Consider the following 23,341-nt stretch of genomic DNA (forward strand, 5'->3'; position numbering starts at 1 on the left):
AAAAAAAAAGTTTAAACACAAATAAATCTAATCAGCCTTCCTATCCATTTAGTGATGATAGTAGTATAAGGATTACAAATAGTCCGTGGTGATTGATGGAGTTTAGATCCGCTTAGACCTAGGGGTCTCCAAACTGAAAATGCGACCCTTTGCTGGTCTTTATCCATCCCTTGGGGCACTATTTTTTATATTTTTTCCAGTGACACCAATGATGAGGAACTATTCCTCCCACTGACACCAATGATGGGGCACTATTCCTCCCACTGATACCAATGATGGGTCACTATTCCTCCCACTGACACCAATGATGGGGCACTATTCCTCCCACTGACACCAATGATGGAGCACTATTGATCTTTTATTAAAAGAATCAAGCAACCAATTTTATACAAAAGTAAAAAACAAAACCATAGTACAAAACTTCAACAGAAATCCAAGGAATACACATTCATGTTCAGAATATATACAATATATACATAATCCACTACCAAAATTATTTACATAAAGCAGCAGAGAGGGCCTAAGAGGCACAACCCATCACCTATGTACGCAGCCATTTATCAAAAATTAATCCAAAAAAATAATAATCTAGGGTGATAAGAGACAGACAGCCACACCCGGGAAAGAGACTCCTGGCAGTCAGGGAGGCTTGAAACCCCTCCACGCCTTCAACCAAGCCCCCTGACTCCGCTTGTCTCTCTCAAGTACCCGAATCTTCTCCACCTCATGCAGAATGTCATACACCACCACCTGAACAGGAAGGATTTTACGCCGAATGCAGACCTGACACCGTGCGTTCCAAGTGAAATAACGGACTACTAGGCTAACTAGAAAAAGTGTATCTAAACAAAAAACCCCACCAGTATTGAATGCTCCGTACACCCACTCAGCATAACCCAGCCTGGAGAGGAAAGGGACACCGAGGGCCCGCCCCACCTGTTTGTACACCTCTATGTTAAAAGGGCAATGAAGCAGGAAATGGTCCATAGTCTCCTCCTCACCTGCACACTCCTCCCGAGGACAGCTACGATCCACCCCACTGCGGAATTTCAAATTGCCCCTAACATAGAGTCTCCCATGGAAGCACAACCAGGCCAGATCCCTGAATTTAGGGGGTACTCTGTCCAAATTAATAAGTCTCAACCCTGCCCTCAAAACTGGGCCTGGGCAATCCCTTAAGGCCAGTGGGTCATGAAAGACTTCGCTCAAGACTCGACTCATAAGGACTTTCCTCGGAACCGATCTGAGATCTTCAGCCGACAATCGCCACTGCCGTAGTAACTTCAGGCACGGAGCGACATAGGCTGGTAGCTGACCACGATGACCCCTGAGATTCTTCACTTGGCCACCTTCTTCCCAAAGTCGTAGAAAAGGCCTAAACCAAGATCTAAATATGCCTGCCCATCCAGGAGGTTCCACTGCAAGCATATTACCAATATTAAACTTGAGAAAAAGCAGTGAAAAGAAAAGAACTGGGTTGACCATACCTAAGCCACCCTCCCTCCTGGATAGATAGGTGACATTCCTCTTGATGGGGTTCAGTCTGTTCCCCCACAACATCTGGAAGAACACACTACTGACCCTAGCATAGAGAGACACTGGCAAGATGCAGACAAAGCTGACATACAAGAAGATCGGAATCAGGTAAGTCTTAATCAGATCAACCCTTTCCCTCATAGATAACTTCCATCTCTTCCAGCTGACCACCTTAGTATTGGCAATTTCCAGTCTGCCTTCCCAGTTTTTGAGGCCATAATCGCCAGGTCCAAATTCAATGCCTAAAATCTTAATTCTTTCCTGGGGCACTGGAAAGGTGTCCGGGAGATCAAACCCCTCACCTTCCTTTCCCATCCAGAAAACTTCACTCTTTTCCTGATTGATCTTGGAGCCTGATGCTTCAGAATACCGTGATGTCAGAGAGACCACCTCCTCTGCTTCATCCGCCCCAGTGACAATCACCGACACATCGTCCGCATAGGCAACAACCCTCAAAGGCGGCTCACCCGGAAGCCCCACTGGCACCCCACACAACATGCCGCTCTCTAGCCTCCTGATGAAGGGGTCGATTGCAAACACATAGAGCAGGGGACTCAGGGGACAACCCTGGCGCACCCCGGAGCCAACCTCAAAGGACTGCCCAACCCAACCATTAACAAGAGGAAAGCTCTCTGCCCCCTCATACAAGACTTTTAACCAATCGACAAAACCACCCGGCAGACCGTACTTACTAAGGAGCAACCACAGGTACTCATGGTTAACACGATCAAAAGCCTTTGCCTGATCCAATGTCAGCAAATACTTTCCCCAGCCTGCAGCCCTGCACCGCTCCAAGGCCTCCCAGACAGCTAAAACTGCTGTGAAGGTGCACCTACCCTGGACCGAACAGTGCTGATGGCGAGAGAGCAAAGACTCTGCTACTGACGATAGGCGCCAGAAAATGATCTTTGCCAGTATCTTTCTATCGACATTAAGAAGGCTGATGGGGCGCCAATTCTCAATCATCGAAGGATCTTTACCCTTTGAAAGAAGAATCACAGCTGAGTGCCTCATGGAAGAGGGAAGTACCCCCTCAGCAAGGCAACTGTTAAAAACCTCTACCAAATGTGGGGCCAGAATAGACTTAAAAGCTTTGTAAAACTCAGCCGTCAAGCCATCCGGTCCAGGTGACTTTTTGATGGCAAGCTGTTCAATTGCCCTTATCACCTCTTCAACTGTGATCTCCTCTGTCAAATTCATCAATGGGACATCTTCATCATTTAGACCTGGAGTAGAGTCCAAAAAGCTTTCCATCTTGTCACGGTCAAGCTCTTTCCTCCCAAGAAGGTCAGCATAAAAGGACCTCACGACCTCCAGAATCACTGACCTGGACTTTGTCAAGGAACCTGTACTGTCCTTAAGGCCAACGACCGTTTTAACAGCTACACCTTGTTTGCAGTTCTGGTAAGGGTCAGGCGAGTGGTACTTCCCATAGTCCCTCTCCAGAACCAAAGAGGCATGCCGGTCATATTGACACTTCCTGAGAAGGAGTTTCACTTCGGAGATTGCCCCAGGATCTCCTCCTCTCGAGACAAGAATATCCAGCTTCCTCCGTAAACGTTGGTAGGTCATGTATTTATTAAACTGCTTTCTATTGGCTAGGCCCCTGAAGAATCCAGCAATCCTCTTTTTGGTCAGCTCCCACCACTCAGCCTTGCTGCTACAAAAGTCCAGGATGGTCACCTGTGCCTGAAAGAATTCCTCAAAGGATTGTCTAACATGTTCTTCCTTGAGTAGAGTCGAATTCAATCTCCAGATGCCCTTGCCCCTCTGAGGGGCGTCTGAAGCATTCAGGACCACAGATAGCATACAGTGATCAGAGAACTCTACTGCCTGCACCACTGGGGGTGAGAAAGCAGAGGTCTCCTTCAAAAAAAAACCTATCTATTCTACTCTGACTATTACCTCGATGAAAGGTGAACCCAGTGTCATCCGGGAGGTGCTTAATGTGCACATCCACAAGACCAGCATCCCTAACCATACTATTTAAAAAAAACACTATCATATCCCAGCCTGTCCTTGAAGTCCTTCCTGTCCTTGGGCCTAGTTACTGTATTAAAGTCACCTCCAAAGACCACTTGCCGGGATGTAAAAAGAAATGGCTTGATCCTTGTAAAAAGGCATTTCCTGTCCCACTTTGTGTGCGGTCCATAAACATTAATTAGGCGCAGGTCCTGCCCTCCCACAAGGACGTCTAAGACCATACATCTCCCAATCTCCACCTCAATAACCCGCCGGACAGTTACCATGCCGGTTTTAAACAACACCGCCACACCGCCGTAAGGCTCGGCCGCAAGAGACCAGTAAGATGGACCATACCTCCACTCTCTCTTGGCCATATGAATATCTGCCAAGGAGGTGAGCCTAGTCTCTTGCAAAAATAAAATTTCAGCATCTAATTGGCTGAACAAAAAGAAGGCCATAGAACGAGCTCTTACTGACTTAATGCTAGCGACATTTATTGTCACCACTTTTAACGGAGGGGGAACCGCCATTTGGGTTATTGGGTGGATTGCTTCTTAGCTCCCCTCTGCTGCTCATCACCAGAAGCCTCTCTCTTTCTTGAGGCCGCCTCAAACTCCATTTCGGAATCAGAACTTCGCTCCGAAGAAGCTCCAGATGAAGAGATATCCCAATTAGAGGACCTATAACGGTTGGAGACAGGCACTGGAGCCTGTTCTGTCCTCACCACCTGCTTCTTCCGCTTCCCAACCTTCCTTCTCTCCTCCAGGTACTGCAGGTCAGCTTCAGAGATGCCCTCATCTCTTACTTTTTTCTGTGAAGTCTTTACAGAAGACTTCTTTACAGAGGAAGAAGCAACCTTTTTAGTACCCACTACCACTGCTGGTGGGGGGGGTGCTCCCTTTGAATCAGACTTAGGAGGGGTAGACTCCTGGGGGGGAACTGACTCGGGGGGCACAGACTTGGAAGGTTCTGACACATGAGGAGAGGGTACAGTAGGCTGGGGGGAGACAGATACAGAAGGAATACTTACAGACACATGAGGGGTGGCCACAGGAACTGGAGAGGGATCCTGAGCAGGACCAGGGGAGTCGGTCACCGCAGAGGAAGATGGTACACCAGGGGCCTCACCCTCCATCCTGTCCAACCTTGACATGTCATCAATTACCTCCTTCTCCATATTGTGCCAGGCTTCAGGACATCTGCTGTAGGGGTGGCCAAGGCGCAGGCACAGGTTGCACCTGATCATTTCGGTGCAGTCCTTAGCCATATGACCCTGACCCCGACACACTGAACATATCAAGGCTGAACAGGAGGAACTCAAATGCCCCTTTTCTCCACAGCGGTGACACAGCTTCGGCTGACCAGGGTAAAAAACAGTCATCCTATCCCTCCCTATAAAAGCTGAGGAGGGCAGGTGACGGACAACATTCCCATCCCTGGCCAACCTGACTGTAACTGACCAACCCCCAGTCCAGATGTTACGCTCATCAAGGATTTTATTGGGCTTGGTCAAAACCTCCCCATAGTTCCTTAACCAAACCTCTAGATCCCGGGCAGGGACACTCTCATTAGTGAGGATAATTGTGATTTTTTTTTACTGTAGACCTCTGAGAAACTGCAACTGGGGCCAGACCTTCCCATTCAGGTCTTGACCTGCACCGAGCCTCATATCTCTCCCAGAACAGGTCAAGACCCTCTGGCCTGGTGAAGCTAACTGTATAATCCCGGCTCCCAGCTACATGTATAAAGGCATACAGATCATTTGCCCCAAAACCCATCTCCAAAATCAAATCCACCACTGCACGCCGTGCTGGAGGGATCGCACCACCTTCCCATTTCAGAATAACAACATTACGTCTGGGACCCCCAGCAGAAGCCAGAGACCCAAGACCAGATCCTGGGGTGCTCAAAGTGGTAGCCTGTAGGGGAAAACCCCGCTTGGGAGCAGAGCTACCAGGAGCAGAGCGTACCACCTGAGCAAAGGTAGGTTTATCAGGGCCAAGGCCCCACACTGAAGTCACATTAGTCTGTACATCATTATCAACTCTCTGAACTGAACTGAAAGAATCCATAGCAGGACGATTGTCCATCACACTGATACTGGGGTGATTGTTATCAGTCACACAAACATTCACATTCCCATCAGGAATAATCACAGTTTCTGCTGCAATACCAGCTGTCTCCTGAAGCTGTGCTGTAGAGTCCTCAGCAGCTGTGGGGCAAACAGCTTTGGACTCAGCTAAAGGGGGGTTAATGGGCTCTGCTGACACCTGTGGTTCTTCTACAGAAATGACATTTTTTAAAAGTAACTCTTGCTGCATTGCAGCATCAGCAGGCACAACATTGCTGCACACAGGATCAGCAGCCTGATTGTCATTAGGCACATTGTCGGTGTTGAAAGGCACAAAAACAGTCTTATCCACAACATGGGACTTGGCAGTCTTTACCTTATCAGGTACATCATCCGTAATGTCCTCCTCATTAAACATTAACTGATTCCTCCGCATAGGAGACTCCATTACCTGGATGGCCCTGAGCATGCCTCCTGAGTCCTGGGAAGGCATGGGGCTGCTTACCTCTCCCTGAGGGGGCAGGGGGTCAGAACTGGGGGTCTCCTCCTCCACCTCCATCTTTGTCATCCTTCCAAACCTCCTGTCATTTCCAAACTTCTCCTTAAATGGCCCATCTCTGCCTTCCATCATGGCCACAATGGTCTCCTGATGGTCCACACGGACTTTGGCCAACTGGATCTCCGGATCCATGGATCCACGCTTCTGGCTGTGTAAGCCCTCCCGCTGCCTTCGCAGACGCTTCAGCTCCGCTCGTAGCTTGTAAAGCTTATCCCTCTCCCTATTTAGGACCTTAATCCCGGCCACCACTCGCTCCCGAATGGCTTCGGAACCTTCATCCCCACCAGGGGTAGAGAGATCAGCTTGTACAGGGGCAGGCATGTCACCCGACGGCCCAGGAGATGGCTGTGAGCTTCCAGCAGGAGAGGCCCTGCTGGCCTCCATGGCTTCCCCAGAAAGGGGCCAGGAGAGCTGGGATAGATTTCACCACCAGTCCCCTCTCACACGGATCAGCAGCAGCTCCAGAGACAGCCTCCTCCTGACACACCTGTGCTCCAATGATGGGTGGGGCACTATTCCTCCCACCGACACCAATGATGGGGCACTATTCCTCCCACTGATACCAATGATGGGGCACTATTCCTCCCACTGATACCAATGATGGGGCACTATTCCTCCCACTGATACCAATGATGGGGCACTATTCCTCCCACTGATACCAATGATGGGTCACTATTCCTCCCACTGACACCAATGATGGGGCACTATTCCTCCCACTGATACCAATGATGGGTCACTATTCCTCCCACTGACACCAATGATGGGGCACTATTCCTCCCACTGACACCAATGATGGGGCACTATTCCTCCCACTGACACCAATGATGAGGAACTATTCCTCCCACTGACACCAATGATGGGGCACTAATCCTCCCACTGATACCAATGATGGGGCACTAATCCTCCCACTGATACTAATGATGGGGCACTATTCCTCCCACTGACACCAACAATGGGGCACTATTCCTCCCACTGACACCAATGATGGGGCACTAGTCCTCCCACTGACACCAATGATGGGGCACTAGTCCTCCCACAGATACCAATGATAGGGCACTATTGCTCCCACTGACACACAGGTAGTGTTGTGGTTGCGATTTGAACCAGCGACCCTTTTTACTGCTAGGCGAGAGTGCTACCCACTACACCACTGTGCCGCCCAATGATGGGGCACTATTCCTCCCACTGATACCAACATTGGGGCAGTTTTCCTCCCACTAATACTAATGATGGGACACTATTCCTCCCACTGACACCAATGATGGGGCACTATTCATCCTACTGATACCAATGATGGGGCACTATTCCTCCCACTGACACCAATGATGGGGCACTATTCCTCCCACTGACACCAACAATGGGGCACTATTCCTCCCACTGACACCAGTGATGAGGGGACTATTCCTCCCACTGACACCAGTGATGGGACACTATTCCTCCCTCTGACACCAATGATGGGGCACTATTCCTCCTACTGATACCAATGATGGGGCACTATTCCTCCTACTGATACCAATGATGGGGCACTATTCCTCCTACTGATACCAATGATGGGGCACTATTCCTCCTACTGATACCAATGATGGGGCACTATCCCTCCCACTGGCACCAATGATGGGTCACTATTCCTCCCGCTGATACCAATGATGGGGCATTACTCCTCCTACTGACCAACGTTGTGGCCATGTTTTATTTTCACTGATGCCGAGTCTGGGACATTTTCTACCCCCGCCGGCCACAATCCGGCCTCCCCTAAAGTCTGAAGGACAGTAAACTGCCCATTTGTTAGAAAAGTTTAGAGACCCCTTAGACCACCAAGCATTTTAAATAAGTAGGAGATACACCCTGAAAGATCTCCAGCAAAGTTTCTAGGACATATCTCCTACGTCCTTGACCGCCCCTGGCCACTAGGTGGAGCTAACAATATAGCAATCACGTATAATAGAGGAAGTACAGCGATTTGCGCCCTGATTTTGTGAATATTTGTCACATCTGCACAACAAACGTTTTTTAATATAGACCCCTGTGTGTTTGTTTTCACTTTGCAGACACTTTTTTTTCTTATTTTATTCACTTGGTGACAGCTCCTGGTGCTGTGTCTATACAAGACCGGCGATGCCGCCCTACGCTACTCTCCTGAGCTGGACCACAAGCACACCTCCCTCTTCTTGTCCTCGTTGCATAAGGGGGAGGTGTTTTGTAGTTTACAGAAGATAGCTGGAAAGGCTAATAACACTGTATGAGATTTCAGTTCAGTACACAGGAAGTGACGAGGAAACTGGATTTCTGGCAGGATCAACGGATTTGTTTCTGTACTCGCTGAAAATGTTCTCAGCCTGAAAAAAATAAAACGAATGCAGCTGGCACATCTAAGAACTGATATGCTGCAGTAGATTACATTTTTCCTGTAGGGTTTGGATATAATTTAAGTTTAGTATTAGTTTAGTTTAAGTATTTTTGTAATGCATGTTAAAAGTACAGTTTACATTTATTTTTAAATGCATGTGCAGGCTTTTTCTGGCACTTTTTGTTTACAAGTTTAAATCTGTTTTTTTTTTTTTTTTTACTAGAAAATTACTTATAACCCCCCCCCCCAAACATTATACTTTTTTTAGCAGAGACCCTAGGGAATAAAATGGCGATCATTGCAATTTTTTTATGTCACGCAGTATTTGCGCATCGGTTTTGCAAATGGATTTTTTAAAAATACATTTTAATGAACTAAAAAAAAAAAAAAAAAACACAATATTTACCCCATTTTTTTTGTAAAATGTGAATGATGATGTTACGCAGAGAAAATAGATACCTTACATGTCACGCTTTAAAATTGCGCATGTTTGTAGAATGGCGACAAACTACGGTACTTAAAAAATCTCTTTTAAATCGACGCTTTAAAAGCTTTTACAGGTTACCAGTTTAGAGTTACAGAGGAGGTCTAGTGCTAGAATTATTGCTCTCGCTCTAACATTCGCGGCGATACCTCACATGTGTGGTGCAAACACCGTTTACACATGCATGCGGGACGTACGTATGCGTTTGCTTTTTTACACATTCCCTTTCATTTTTTTTTTTTTTTAAATTGTATCACTTTTATTCGAATTATAAGGAGGCAGCCCTTAAAATTTTTTATTTTCTTCTTTTTTTTTTTTTTTTTTTTTTTTTTTTTTTTACGCATTCCCTTTCATTTTTTATTTTTAAATTGTATCACTTTTATTTGAATTACACATAGGCGGCGCTTTAAATTTTTTCTTTTTTTAAATTGTATCACTTTTATTTGAATTACAAGGAATGCAAACATCCATTGTAATATAAATAAGGGATGACAGGTCCTCGTTATGGAGTCAAAAGTCCCCAAATCTCTTCTTTACCTTACCTTTTTTTTTTTTTTTTTTTTGAACTTTTGCTTTTAAAAGGTAAAGAAGAGATTTGGGGACTTTTGACTCCATAAAGAGGACCTGTCATCCCTTATCTGTATTACTATTATTTCCCTACATTCTATTTGCTTTAAAAAAAAAAAAAAAAAAAAATAGTTTACTTCTAACCTGGACTGGAAGTGAACTCATGACGTCGCTCCGATCCTCCAAGGCCATAGAGGCGATCAAAGAGGATCCATTCTATGATGGCCTGTGTCACCAGCCATCGGCATTGTTGGATTGTTTCTCAGGCAAACCAGCGGAAATGGCAAGCCCGAGAAACTCCGGCAATCCAACCGCTTCTAAAAAGAAGCGATCCAGCGGCTCATGAGCCACTCGGAATGCATTCATGGGAAAGTCAGGCGCCGGCTATAAAAAAAAAAAAAAAAAAAACAATACCAGGGTTATGGCAATATCTTCAGCTGTAATACCAGTGAACCACTTCAAATCCGCAACTTACATAAATGTGTTGCGGTCGGCAAGTGATTAATTTGTTTTTTTATATTAGCTTCACAGCAGAGGGAGGGAGAAGCAGCACCAAAAGCCAACCAGGCTATGATGCATTGTTCAGAGCTTGCTGATAGGAGGACAGACCAGAATGATTAGAAATGAGTTTGCAGTTGCTTCTCCAATCATCAGGCTGGGGGGGGAGGGGGCTTGTCCTCAACCATGATGTATTGCCTAACTGCAGTGAATACTGGCTGAACAAAATGACAATTTTCATGTGTGTGTCGGGAGTTTTATCTTTAAATAGAGGACTTTCCAAATATGTCACACGTGTCCCATTGGCTTTCACCAACTATAGGGGGAGCCCTTTAGGAAAACAGCCTTTTGCAGCTTGTCCGCCCTCTAGTGTTCATCAGGAGTATTACATGTTTCAATGTGGACTCACCCTGGCATCGGCGTTCTGGGTGGCCTCCCGTATCTTCGATATCCAGTCATTAAGCTCTTCTAGCGAGTCGGCTGCAACATCCAGCGCCTGCGAGGGGTGCGACATCTGCTGGGAGTGGATGGTGAACATGTACGGTTTGGGGCCCCGACCTTCTTTAGATAAAACTGTGGGGGGGGTTATTAAAAAAAAATAAAAAAAATCAGAAAACAGTTTAAAAATATACAAGTAATGCATCAAACTGTAAACTCCACAGTAGGGTCTTCTTTAACCCCTTCCTGCCCTCCCTGGGTGGACCTAATTGGGTCTAAATGTCAGGAGTTGGGGGTGGGGGCTCTTCTCTCCCAGCTTAGGACCCTTCCCACTGATCCAAGGGCCCTTTACCCCCCCCCCCCCAACACAGGGGCCCTTTATAAGCCCTGATTCAAACTGATGTTACTACACTCTAGTGCCCCCCCCCCCACCCCCACCCCACATTTTTTGTTTGAATGCATGATTTGATGTGACTTATATTTTTCTAAATGTAATTAAATATATATATATATATATATATACATAAATAAATCTATATCTATCTATCTATATATATAAAATAGGATTTTTTAAAACAGCTTACCTGTAAAATCCTTTTCTTTCGAAGGACATCACGGGACACAGAGCCACAGTAATTACTGATGGGTTATATAGGTATCACTGGTGATTGGACACTGGCACACCCTATCAGGAAGTTCAACCCCCTATATAATCCCTCCCCCTTGCAGGGATACCTCAGTTTTGTAGCCAAGCAATATAGTGTATTAGAAGAAGGGTGGGACCTCTGTGTCCCGTGATGTCCTTCGAAGGAAAAGGATTTTACAGGCAAGCTGGTTTAAAAAATCCTATTTTCTTTCTCGAACATCACAGGACACAGAGCCACAGTAATTACTGATGGGATGTCCCAGAGCAATGCTACCTGAGGGGGGGGAACCACGACCAAGTAGGGTGCAATCAGACCTGAAGACCCTGTACCGCTGCCTGCAGCACACTACGCCCAAAGGCGATATCCTCATGCCTTCTCACATCCACCTGATAGAATCTGGTGAATGTATGAACTGAAGACCAGGTTGCGGCCTTGCAGATTTGAGCCATAGAGGCCCGGTGATGCACCGCCCAAGAAGCACCAATAGCCCTTGTGGAATGTGCCCTGATCTGAAATGGAGGAATCTTCTGTTTCAAACCGTAAGCTTGAATGATCAACTGTCAAATCCATTTAGAAATGGTAGCTTTTGACGCTGCCTGTCCTCTATTGGGACCCTCTGGCAGCACAAACAAAACATCCGTCTTGCGGATCTGAGCAGTTGCCCCGAGATAGGCCTTAACTGCTCTTACTACATCCAACGAATGTAGAGATCTCTCTTCCGGAGAACAGGGATCTGGAAAAAAGGAAGGTAGAACAATGTCTTGGTTTAAATGAAAATCAGAAACCACCTTCGGTAAAAAACTAGGATGAGGGCGTAGTACCACTCTATCCTTGTGTATAATCAAATAAGGCCCCTTACAGGAAAGAGCTGCTAATTCTGATACTCTTCTAGCAGAAGAGATGGCCACCAGAAAAATTAACTTCCTTGTCAACAAGACCAAAGGAATCTGACTTATTGGTTCAAAAGGCTGTTTCTGTAACACAGCCAGGACCAAGTTCAAGTCCCAGGGGTTTAGGGGCGCTTTAACCGGAGGATTAAGACGCATCACCCCCTGCATAAAGTTTCGGACCAAAGAATGCGAAGCAAGTGGCCGCTGAAATAATACTGATAAAGCAGAGACCTGGCCCTTGATGGTACTCAAGGCCAGCTTCATCTCTAATCCTAATTGTAGAAAATCAAGAATTCTACCTATGACATATTTCCTGGGATGCCAACCTCTGGATTCACACCAGGTTATATAAGCCTTCCAGACTCTATGATAAATCATCCTGGAAGCTGGCTTCCTTGCATTAATCAAGGTAGAAATGACAGGACCTGAGAGCCCACGACTCTTCAGAACGTGGGTCTCAATAGCCAAACCGTCAAATTTATCGTTTGTAAGGCAGGATGGAACACTGGACCTTGAGATAACAGGTCTGGGCGTTCCGGTAGTGTCCACGGGGAACCCACCGTCATCCTTACTATTTCTGCATACCAAGTCCTTCTGGGCCAAGCGGGGGCCACCAGAAGTACCGACTTCCTTTCCTGCCTGATCCTGCGAAGGAGTCGTGGTAGTAGCAGAATAGGCGGGAATGCGTAAATCAGTGAGAACCGATGCCACGGAATCACCAACGCATCCGTCCCGCATGCAAGAGGATCTTTTGTCCTTGCCACAAATCTGTCTATCTTTTTGTTGAATCAGGATGCAAAGAGATCTACATCTGGGACCCCCCATCTTTGGCATATGGCCCAAAAGACGTCGGGATGCAGAGACCATTCCCCTGGAAGTAACTGCTGGCGACTTAGATAGTCCGCCTGCCAATTCTCTATTCCCGGGATGAAAACTGCCGATATGCATGGCACATGCATCTCTGCCCAGACTAAGATCTGGTTCACCTCTTTTTGAGCAGCTCGGCTCCGGGTGCCTCCCTGATGATTGACATAAGCCACTGCTGTGGCATTGTCGGACTGGATCCTGACCGGACAACCCTGTAGCCTGATAGTCCAGGCTTTTAGAGCTAGATGTATCGCCCGGATCTCCAGAATGTTGATGGGTAAGGTCCTCTCTGTCTTGGACCATACCCCTTGGACCGCAGCCTGTTCCAGAACTGCTCCCCAACCTGACAGACTGGCATCTGTTGTTACCACCGTCCAGGTAACCGGTAGAAAGGATTTCGCCTTCTGCAGGTTTTCGGGTATGAGCCACCAATTGAGGCTCTGACGCACCGAATGTGACAGGTGCATCGGAAAGTCTAATGCCTGAACCTTCTTGTTCCAGGTCGACAGAATACTGTGTTGCAGCATTCTTGAGTGAAACTGAGCATAGGGAACTGCTTCGAATGAAGACACCATCTTCCCTAGTAGCCTCATACAAAGGCGGACTGAGGGACCCTTCTTGGTCCTTACTGTCAGAATCAGCTCTCTCAAAGCAGTGATCTTTGCCTAGGGTAGAAATATTTTCTCCTGGCTTGTATCTATAATCAGACCTAAATACTCAAGTCTTCTTACTGGTTTTAGGAAAGACTTTTCTAAGTTGAGGATCCAACCCAGGTGTTCTAGATACCTGACCGTGGTCCTCAAGTTTCCATTCAAAGAGGCTACCGACCGGTCTATCAAGAGCAGGTCGTCTAGGTATGCTATGACAGCTATACCCTGAGCCCTTAATCTGGCCAGAGGAGGAGCCAAGATCTTTGTGAACACTCGAGGTGCAGTGGCTATCCCGAAAGGCAGAGCCACAAACTGGAAATGGCGCCCTCCTACCTCGCAGCGCAGAAACTTCTGATGAGCAGGAAAAATGGGCACATGCAGATATGCATCTCTGATGTCTATTGATGCCAGAAATTCTCCTCCCTGCAGGGTGGGAACTACTGTTCGAATTGATTCCATGCGGAAGGATTGAATCCTTAGGAATCGGTTCAGATCCCTTAAGTCCAGAATGGGCCTGACATCCCCATTTGGCTTTTGGACCATAAAAAGGTTGGAATAGAAGCCCAATCCCTGGTCCTTTGCGGGAACTATCATAATGACCTCCCGCGACAAAAGTCGCTCTAACGCTAGAAGGAGCGACTGCTTCTTCTCTGGGTCTCTGGGAACACTTGATCTGAGGAACCGAGGAGAGGGGAATTCCTGAAACTCCAGCTTGTACCCTAAGGTTACCGTGGAGATTACCCATCTGTCCTGGAAGTCCTCCTGCCAGAGCTCTGAGAACTGTCGCAGTCTTCCCCCCACTCGAGTGAACGGGGGCGCCCCCTCATGCAGAGGTCTTAGTGTTTTGCCTAGTAGGCTTCTTTCCCCAGGACTTCTTTTGTCTCTGGGGTTGACTCTTGTCTCTGGACCCCGATGGAGGCGGCCGTCGAGACTGCCTGGAGGCTGAAGCCCCCGGCGCTGGGGAAAGAGTCCGTTTGAAAGAGGGACGCTTACTCTTCTTCTTGACAGGTAAGAGAGTGCTTTTCCCACAAGAGATTCTCTTGATATAGTTATCCAAGTCCTCTCCAAACAACCTTGCACCAGAAATGGAAACCCAGCCAGTAGCTTCTTACATGGTGCTTCGGCTGACCAATTTTTCAACCATAGGATTCTACGTATATGCACCAACCCCAGTGAAAGACGGGAGGTTTGCACAATAGAATCTCTAATGGCGTTAACCACAAAGCATAAGGCCGCTGGAAGGTTAGCAAACCCCTGGGCCTGCTGTTCAGGTAATACTTTGATGACCTGCTTAACATGGTCTCTTAAGTATTGACAGACTCCAATCGCTGCTACTGCAGGTTGGGCCACTGATCCTGCTAAGGAGAAAACATCCTTCAATAGGGATTCCATCCTTTTATCTACAGGATCCCTGAGCATCTGAGCATTGTCTACAGGACAAGTCAGGCTATTATTTACGGAGGAAATGGTGGCCTCAATAGCCGGTATTCCCCACATTTTATTAAACTTTTCTTCCATCGGATAAAGTGTTGAAAACTTACTCGGCGGAAAAAAACGTTTGTCTGGGTGATCCCACTCAGAATAAATGAGCTTTTCAAGTAAAGTATGAACAGGAAAAGCATGTGCTGCTTGGAAAGGTTTCAGTGACCCCAAAGCAGAAGTGGATTCTTTAGCAGTTTCAGGTATGGGCAACTTAAATGTGGAGCGGACCAATCCAGTAAGGATCTGCACTAAGACTTTCTCCTCTTGGGAAGTCGCAGAGGGTCCCTCTCCACCTGATTCCTCCGAAGAGGAATCATCCGTCCCATCCTGAACTTCTGAAAGGGATTCATCTCCTTTATCCCAGAGCTCCTCTGTCTGAGGGTCTTGGGGAACAGAGGAAAGCCTAGTGCGTTTTCTTCCACTGAGTGAAGACGTAATCACGGCCATTAATCTTTCCTCTAGACCATTAATGGTTGAGGAAAAATCTCTTGTGTAATATATACAGGGGCTGAAGTGCCAGAAGCAGGTGTAGCCCCTGACCCCGATGGCTCTCCCTGGCTAGCCGTCCCTGGCCCATCTTTAGGGGGGGAGGATGCTGCCGACAGGGGGCCCTCAGAACCTGAACGAGATCCCCTAGTTTCTCTGGTTCCTGGGGTGCTTGAACCTCTTCTACCCATAGTGCAAAGCAACAAGGTGTGAGGTATACAAATGAACACTGCCCGCTGAGCGATGTAGTCTGGCTAAAAGCCTTGCTACCCAATGCTCAGTCTGGTGTTACTTCAGTAAATGCTGCCTAGGAGAATGCCTGTGTCCCACCTTACATGCGACCGTCAGCTCTGTGTCTCTCAGAAGGCTGAGTGCACCTGTACAGAGTGCCTTTAATAGCCTGCAGCTGGCCTGAGTGGGAGTCTAAGCACCTGTGCTGACGTCCCGCCCCCTCCTCTACCGCCCCCCCCCTCGAGTTTTGAAAAAAACGAGCGCTTCCCGCACTGCCGACTCTCCTGTCATGCTTCTGGAGAAAGGCTGGGGATGGGGGGGGAAGGGAGAGAGGCTGGTAACAAGATCTGCCTAAACGGCTATCTTCAGAGATGGTGGCCATTAGGCCGCAGAGCCCGGGTGGTATAACCACTTTCTAGACCCCTGTGGCCCCTCTCTAGCCTGGGGGGGAACATTCAAACATGAGAAATCCCCCCTTCCACCTTACCTGTTTGCAGCCTGCTTGAGACGCTGGGACATAATCAGCGATTACAACACCTGAGACAGACAGTCAGCATGTGCAGGTTTGTGCTCTTGGCAGCCCCCGGTGGTCACAATAGGCATAGCATGCATTTACCTTAAAGGAGAAAAGCCACTAGAACTCAAAAATTCTGTGGAATCTCCTCTTACCTTATCCAGCCGCAGGGTGCTGTTTATACAGACCCAATCTTCACCTCTCACGGTGGGCTCCGTTTGAAAAAACCGTCAGAGACTGGGGCCCCCTACGAATAGGGGGATCCAACAGTTCTGGGACCGTAAAGCACCTCACCAGAAATTAGGAAGTTTAAAGCCATTTTCTGATCTGCGAGGTCGAGCTCTCTAAAAAGAGAAGCATTACGGGTAAAACCTCGTTTCTTCGGACACGAGGCCCGGGTACCATTCAATTCGGCCATGAAAAGACACTTTGAATGGATCCGGTTCGCCTGGCTTGCCCCAGTATAGGATCTTAGGATATTCCCTTTGGAGCTCAGCACAGGACATCTTTACACGTCCAACACCTAAGACACTGGCGTAAAAACTGAGGTATCCCTGCAAGGGGGAGGGATTATATAGGGGGTTGAACTTCCTGATAGGGTGTGCCAGTGTCCAATCACCAGTGATACCTATATAACCCATCAGTAATTACTGTGGCTCTGTGTCCCGTGATGTTCGAGATATATATATATATATATTATATTATTTTTGATATCGCAGACTTTTTCTTTTAATTATTTATTAAGTAATATTGTTGCGTGGGACTGTGCACAACCTTAGATAACACATTGTTTATTTGAAGGTGTTTTTGATTGGCGGTCTTTTGTGGACTTTTAGGGGGTTTATTTATTTATTTTTTTAACAAGAGTGCTCAATACAATCTGAGGTCTCACCTTACTGTTTTTACTATTCTAATTCCTCTCCATCCAAAACTCAAAAAAAAAAAAAAAAGTTTTCCGTTATACTTTGAATATGAACCCCGGTACTCACCAATATGACAGGAGGGCACATCTATAAACCCCTTCAGGAAGTTTCCCAGGGGGCTGTTCTCCGCAGACTGACCGAAAAACAGCGTCTAAAAGACGGAGGGGAAAAATATTGGTAATTGAAGGCGGAATAAAAGGCGGAGTCATCAGGCGCATGTGCAGCGGTGACAATTTTTAAAGTAGACCTCTAGTGCTCCACTGACACAAGGAATGTTATCAGTCTTTCTCGGGTGCATACATGGCAATGAAAAATGCTTTCCTGGAGAAAACGCTGTTCTGAGCTCCCTTCAGTACTACAACTAGGCTTGGGTACATAGTCATGTGACCTCTGCTGAAGGGAAAGAGTGCAATATCAGCTTATTCTCCTCTCCCCAAGTCCCCTAGGTCTTCAAATGTGTCACTGGAGGGAGCCCGCAGCAGCATTTTCCTCTGGAAGAGTATTTCAGTCTTTATTGTATTTATCAATCTTGGCAACAAATGAATGAATAATTTGTATAGCGCTGCAAATGCGAACTGAATTGACTCAGTTCGCCAAAGTCACGTTAAGTATCAACAAAAGTTTCCCCAACATCACCGTGAAAGCAAATATTTCACCATAGACAAGATATTTAGGGTTGGTACTGTAAAAAAACTTCACATTGTTTTACCCAAAAGTAACAATCTAGTAATCAGAGGAGTTTTTGGGTGGAGTAAACCCCCAGCACAGGGATGGTGGGAACCCCTCATAATGGGCACATCAGGTGTACAGACCCGGGAACTCAGCACAGAGATGGTGGGAACCCCTCATAATGGGCACAGCAGGTGTACAGACCCGGGAACTCAGCACAGGGATGGTGGGAACCCCTCATAATGGGCACAGCAGGTGTACAGACCCGGGAACTCAGCACAGGGATGGTGGGAACTCCTCATAATGGGTACAGCAGGTGTACAGACCCGGGAACTCAGCACAGGGATGGTGGGAACCTCTCATAATGGGCATAGCAGGTGTACAGACCCAGGAACTCAGCACAGGGATGGTGGGAACCCCTCATAATGGGCACAGCGGGTGTACAGACCCGGGAACTCATCACAGGGATGCTGGGAACCCCTCATAATGGACACAGCGGGTGTAGAGACCCAGGAACTCAGCACAGGGATGGTGGGAACCCCTCATAATGGGCATAGCAGGTGTACAGACCCGGGAACTCAGCACAGGGATGGTGGGAACCCCTCATAATGGGCACATCAGGTGTACAGACCTGGGAACTCAGCACAGGGATGGTGGGAACTCCTTATAATGGGCACAGCAGGTGTACAGACCCGGGAACTCAGCACAGGGATGGTGGGAACTCCTCATAATGGGCACATCAGGTGTACAGACCTGGGAACTCAGCACAGGGATGGTGGGAACTCCTCATAATGGGCATAGCAGGTGTACAGACCCGGGAACTCAGCACAGGGATGGTGGGAACCCCTCATAATGGGCACATCAGGTGTACAGACCTGGGAACTCAGCACAGGGATGGTGGGAACTCCTTATAATGGGCACAGCAGGTGTACAGACCCGGAACTCAGCACAGGGATGGTGGGAACCCCTTATAATGGGCACAGCAAGTGCACAGACCCGGGAACCCAGCACAGGGATGGTGGGAACTCCTCATAATGGGCACATCAGGTGTACAGACCTGGGAACTCAGCACAGGGATGGTGGGAACTCCTCATAATGGGCACATCAGGTGTACAGACCTGGGAACTCAGCACAGGGATGGTGGGAACTCCTCATAATGGGCACATCAGGTGTACAGACCTGGGAACTCAGCACAGGGATGGTGGGAACTCCTCATAATGGGCACATCGGGTGTACAGACCCGGGAACTCAGCACAGGGATGGTGGGAACCCCTCATAATGGGCACAGCAAGTGCACAGACCCGGGAACCCAGCACAGGGATGGTGGGAACTCCTCATAATGGGCACAGCGGGTGTACAGACAACTCAAAAAACTCAAGACAAGTATGGTGGACTTATCCTTTAGCACTCATAGATACAATGATTCATTAAAATGTATACATTCATGGTTTAAAAAATAACATTGACATGGGTTCTGTTCCCGGAGAGACATTCATGTAGAGGTCGTATGTTGCCAACATATACAGGGGAGTGTCAGTTCATCACATACTCTGCTGGTGCAGAGGGGCACAGCGCTCCGTACCGAGTCATCCTCCTCTGTGCTCAGCACGCTGCTCATTTCCTCCACGTAGTTCGCCGGGAACCAAAGCTGCTTCTTCCCGCCATAATCCCCGCGCCACCTGCAGCCAATCAGAGGGAGAGCAGAGAAGACATTACTGATATAAACACTACAATGTTTGTGGTCATGCTGTCTGCAGGAATAGGAAGGGGGAAGTTATGATACTAATATTGTTAAAGAAATATAATTATTATACAGTATGTTTTACTTAACCACTTCAGCCCGAGCCTATTTTTCAGACTTGGTGTTTACAAGTTAAAATCATTTTTTTTTTTTTTGCTAGAAAATTTCTTAGAAACCCCAAACATTATATATTTTTTTTCTAGCACCCTAGAGAATAAAATGGCGGTCATTGCAATACTTTCTGTCACACCGTATTTGCGCAGCGGTCTTACAAGCGCACTTTTTTTTGGGACAAAATGCACTTTTTTTAATTAAAAAATAAGACAACAGTAAAGTTAGCAAATTTTTTTTTCATATTGTGAAAGATGATGTTACGCCGAGTAAATTGATACCCAACATGTCACGCCTCAAAATTGCCCCCACTCGTGGAATGGTGACAAACTTTTACCCTTTAAAAAAAAATCTCCATAGGCGAAGTTTAAAAAAATTCTACAGGTTGCATGTTTTTAGTTACAGAGGAGGTCTAGGGCTAGAATTATTCCTCTCGCTCTAACGATAGCGGCGATACCTCAAAATATGTGGATTGAACACTGTTTTCATATGGGGGCGCTACTCACGTATGCGCTCGCTTCTGCGCGCGAGCTCGCTTTTCCTTATTTATTTTACTTTTAATTTTTTATTTTTACACTGTTCTTTAAAAAAAAATAATTGTGTCACTTTTATTCCTATTTTCAAGGAATGTAAACATCCCTTGTAATAGAAAAAAAAGCATGACAGGACCTCTTAAATATGAGATCTGGGGGGTCAAAAAGACATCAGATCTCATATTTACACTAAAATGCATAAAAAAAAAAAAAAAAGTGTTGTTTGAATAAAAAAAAAATGTCCCTTTAAGAGCTATGGGCGGAAGTGACGTTTTGACGTGGCTTCCGCTCTGCAATGGTATGGAGACGGGTGGGGGCCATCTTCCCCTCACTCATCTCCATACCCAACACGGAAGAGGACCCGATCGCCTCCGCCGCTGTTGGCGACTCTGGTAAGCGGCGGAAAGGCACTTTAGAGGCGATTAAAGTGATCTTGCGGCGAATTCGCTGCTGAGACCACTTTTATCTTAAACCGGACCGCCTGCTGAAGAAGTGGATACCGGGGTTATGGTAGCTAGCTGCTGCCATAACAACGATATTCCTCTTCAAAGAGCCGCCGTATAATGACGCCGGGCGCTCCGTATGTGGGTTAAAGAAGAGCTCCAGGCTCCTTCTCAATATCAAAAATTAAGGCTGGGTCCACACTGCAGACGGATGCGGCTCGCAGCAGCGGGGGTCCGGTGCGTCCCTGTTCTCCGTTTCAGGGACGAATCAGGCATGAATTTTTGGCTAAATTGGGACCTGAGACGGAGCCAAAGACGCACATGACTCGCGTGCAGATCCCTCTGCAGCCGCAACGGAAATACGTGAACCGGCTCCATAGAGCTCCAGCCTAAAAGCCAGCAGCTACAGATACTGTAGCTGCTGACTTTTAATAGGACACTTACCTGTCCAGGGATCCAGCGGTGTCTTCACCCCAGCCATTTTTTTCAATTGGCTCTCGGTTTGCTGCTGCCGCCGCCATTTCTTGTAAGGGAAGCCGGCAGTGAAGCCTTGGGGCTTCACAACCGGCTCCCTACTGCAAATGCGCAAAGCGTGCTGCTCTTTGTGAATGGCCCGGCAGTGGGGTAATGAGGAGGGGTGCCGAACTTCGCCACATGGAAGTGGGAGCAGATACCTGTCAAAACCAGGTACACCCCCCCCTGAAAGGTGCCAAATGTGGCAGCGGAGGACGGGAGTAAGCAAACCAGCGAAGCTTCCCCTTATGGGTGGAGCTCCGCTTTAATTTATTAATTGACAATATTAAGTGCTTATATGCTAATATTGGAGTATTTATATAATCTTTTCACTTGCTATAATGTCTTTGTTATTAGAACAAATTGATGTTTTCCCCTCCCCCCATGGAAATGTCCTTTTGTGCGATATTTAGCGACAGATAAGCTGGCTATAGACGGCCATAGACGGATTGAAACTTGGTCGGTTCAGCAGGGAATGACAGCATTTTAATCAATGTGTGGCCGTCCCTGCTGGGTTTGATCGACTTCTGTTGAAGGGACATGCTGGAAAACTTTGGTCAATCAGCCAGTAGAGCGTACTCTGACAGTGGCGGGTCCTGCAGTCAGAATACAATGTCCTGGTGGGAGGGATTTCCCTATCCACCTCCCTTGTGTGGATAGAGGAATCGGTTAGTTTTTGTTTTTTTTTGTTCAGCCTGCAGGCTGAATGAGATAAAGGGTTTTGGGAGCCTGGTCCCCAGCCAGGACTTACCAAGGAGAAGAAGAGCAAATGGACTATCTCGGTACAATGTAAAAAGGGATACAATTGATATATATAAACAATCATATAAAATTTAGAAAAAGTTTATCGATACATAATACATGACAAAAGAAGTCAGTAGTAAGTTAAAAACATAGGTGACTTGGTCATGGACAGTGTCTGACTAGTTTCGCGGACTGAGCCGCTTCATCGGGAAAAAATATCTGTAATTTACAGATGTTTTTCCTGATGAAGCGGCTCAGTCCGCGAAACTAGTCGAAACACTGTCCATGAGCAAGTCACCTATCTTTTGTCATGTATTATGTATCAATAAACTTTTTCAAAATTTGATATGATTGTTTATATATACCAATTGTATCCCTCTTTACATTGTACTGAGATAGTCCATTTGCTCTTCTTCTCCTTGGTAAGTCCTGGCTGGGGACCAGGCTCCCAAAACCCTTTATCTCATTAAGTCTTGGATGATGGTACAACCCCTATTTTAACACTTATACTCATTGATATCGTTTTCAGAGGCCACCCATATTTTTCTGCAGGCTGAGTGAAAAAAAAAATTACCTGTCTATGGCCAGCTTTAATCTCCACATTCCACAGCAAGGTATTTCAGTGGCTCAGTCAGGCTGAGAAGGTGTTCTAAAATACCAGAAATTAATGTCTCTTGTTGTATTGCTTGTGTAAATTCTTAAAAGAATAATTCTTAGTGGAATAATATGTAATCTGTAAAAGTTTAATATTACAACAGTGCATGTTAATGTGAACATAACGTGAACACCTATTGCACTGTAAAGGAACCGCTGTGAAGACTGGGCCCCAATGCTAGCTGGCTAAAGAACTAGGGTAAAGGACTGTCTCCTCAGATAGTTGCTCTTCAAGCTGCTCTATGTCAGCGAAGCCTCCAGCCTGCATAGGTGACAGTGATCACATGATCAGGAACACCTATGATCGGTTCCTGATCATCTGTGACCTTCTGTGCACCAGTGTTTGCAGTAGTTTTTTTTTTAGGGTTTTATGGGATGTCCCTCAAGCATCACTCCCTTTAAAACTCTTTTACCCTTCCCTACTCTTTCCATAAGTAAAAAATTTTGGTTGGAGTTGGGCTTTAGGAAATTCTACTCAAAAAGGCATTTAGAACAGGCAGATACCACCAGCGGGTCTAAACTCACCAGCCTCCATCTTGCTTGTCCACATTGTGTATGATGGCTTGCTTACAGAAGGAAAGCTCGTCCTCCCGCTGGGCCTTGTAGTCATAGAGAGCCTTCACCATACACTGCGGAGATACAGGCCGGAGAGAACAAGATGATAACAATCCAGAAGGGAAGTGATCATGGCAATAAAAAAAACTTCTGACGATATTAAGGTCGTGACCTTCACCATATCACATATAACCACCAGCATGGCCAAGTTTACTGGACAAAA

The 23,341-nt window shown here is 46.8% G+C and overlaps 1 protein-coding gene across 2 annotated transcripts in view; it reads right to left on the reverse strand.

Annotated features, from left to right (window-relative positions):
* Positions 1–23,341, reverse strand: part of LOC141144060 (1-phosphatidylinositol 4,5-bisphosphate phosphodiesterase gamma-1-like) — a 165,991-nt gene that overhangs the window by 17,399 nt on the left and 125,251 nt on the right. The window contains exons 21-24 of one of the 2 annotated variants that reach the window (XM_073629419.1): positions 23,089–23,192; positions 19,407–19,503; positions 17,222–17,306; positions 10,437–10,600 (exon numbers count right to left, since the gene is read on the reverse strand). In XM_073629419.1, the coding sequence (XP_073485520.1) occupies positions 10,437–10,600; positions 17,222–17,306; positions 19,407–19,503; positions 23,089–23,192 (450 nt within the window). Of the gene's footprint in view, positions 1–10,436; positions 10,601–17,221; positions 17,307–19,373; positions 19,504–23,088; positions 23,193–23,341 lie in introns of both variants that reach the window. The other variant, XM_073629418.1, reaches the window with a different exon arrangement.

The sequence above is a fragment of the Aquarana catesbeiana genome, linkage group LG05 (assembly GCF_042186555.1).
Source record: "Aquarana catesbeiana isolate 2022-GZ linkage group LG05, ASM4218655v1, whole genome shotgun sequence".
In the NCBI taxonomy this organism is placed as follows: domain Eukaryota; kingdom Metazoa; phylum Chordata; class Amphibia; order Anura; family Ranidae; genus Aquarana; species Aquarana catesbeiana.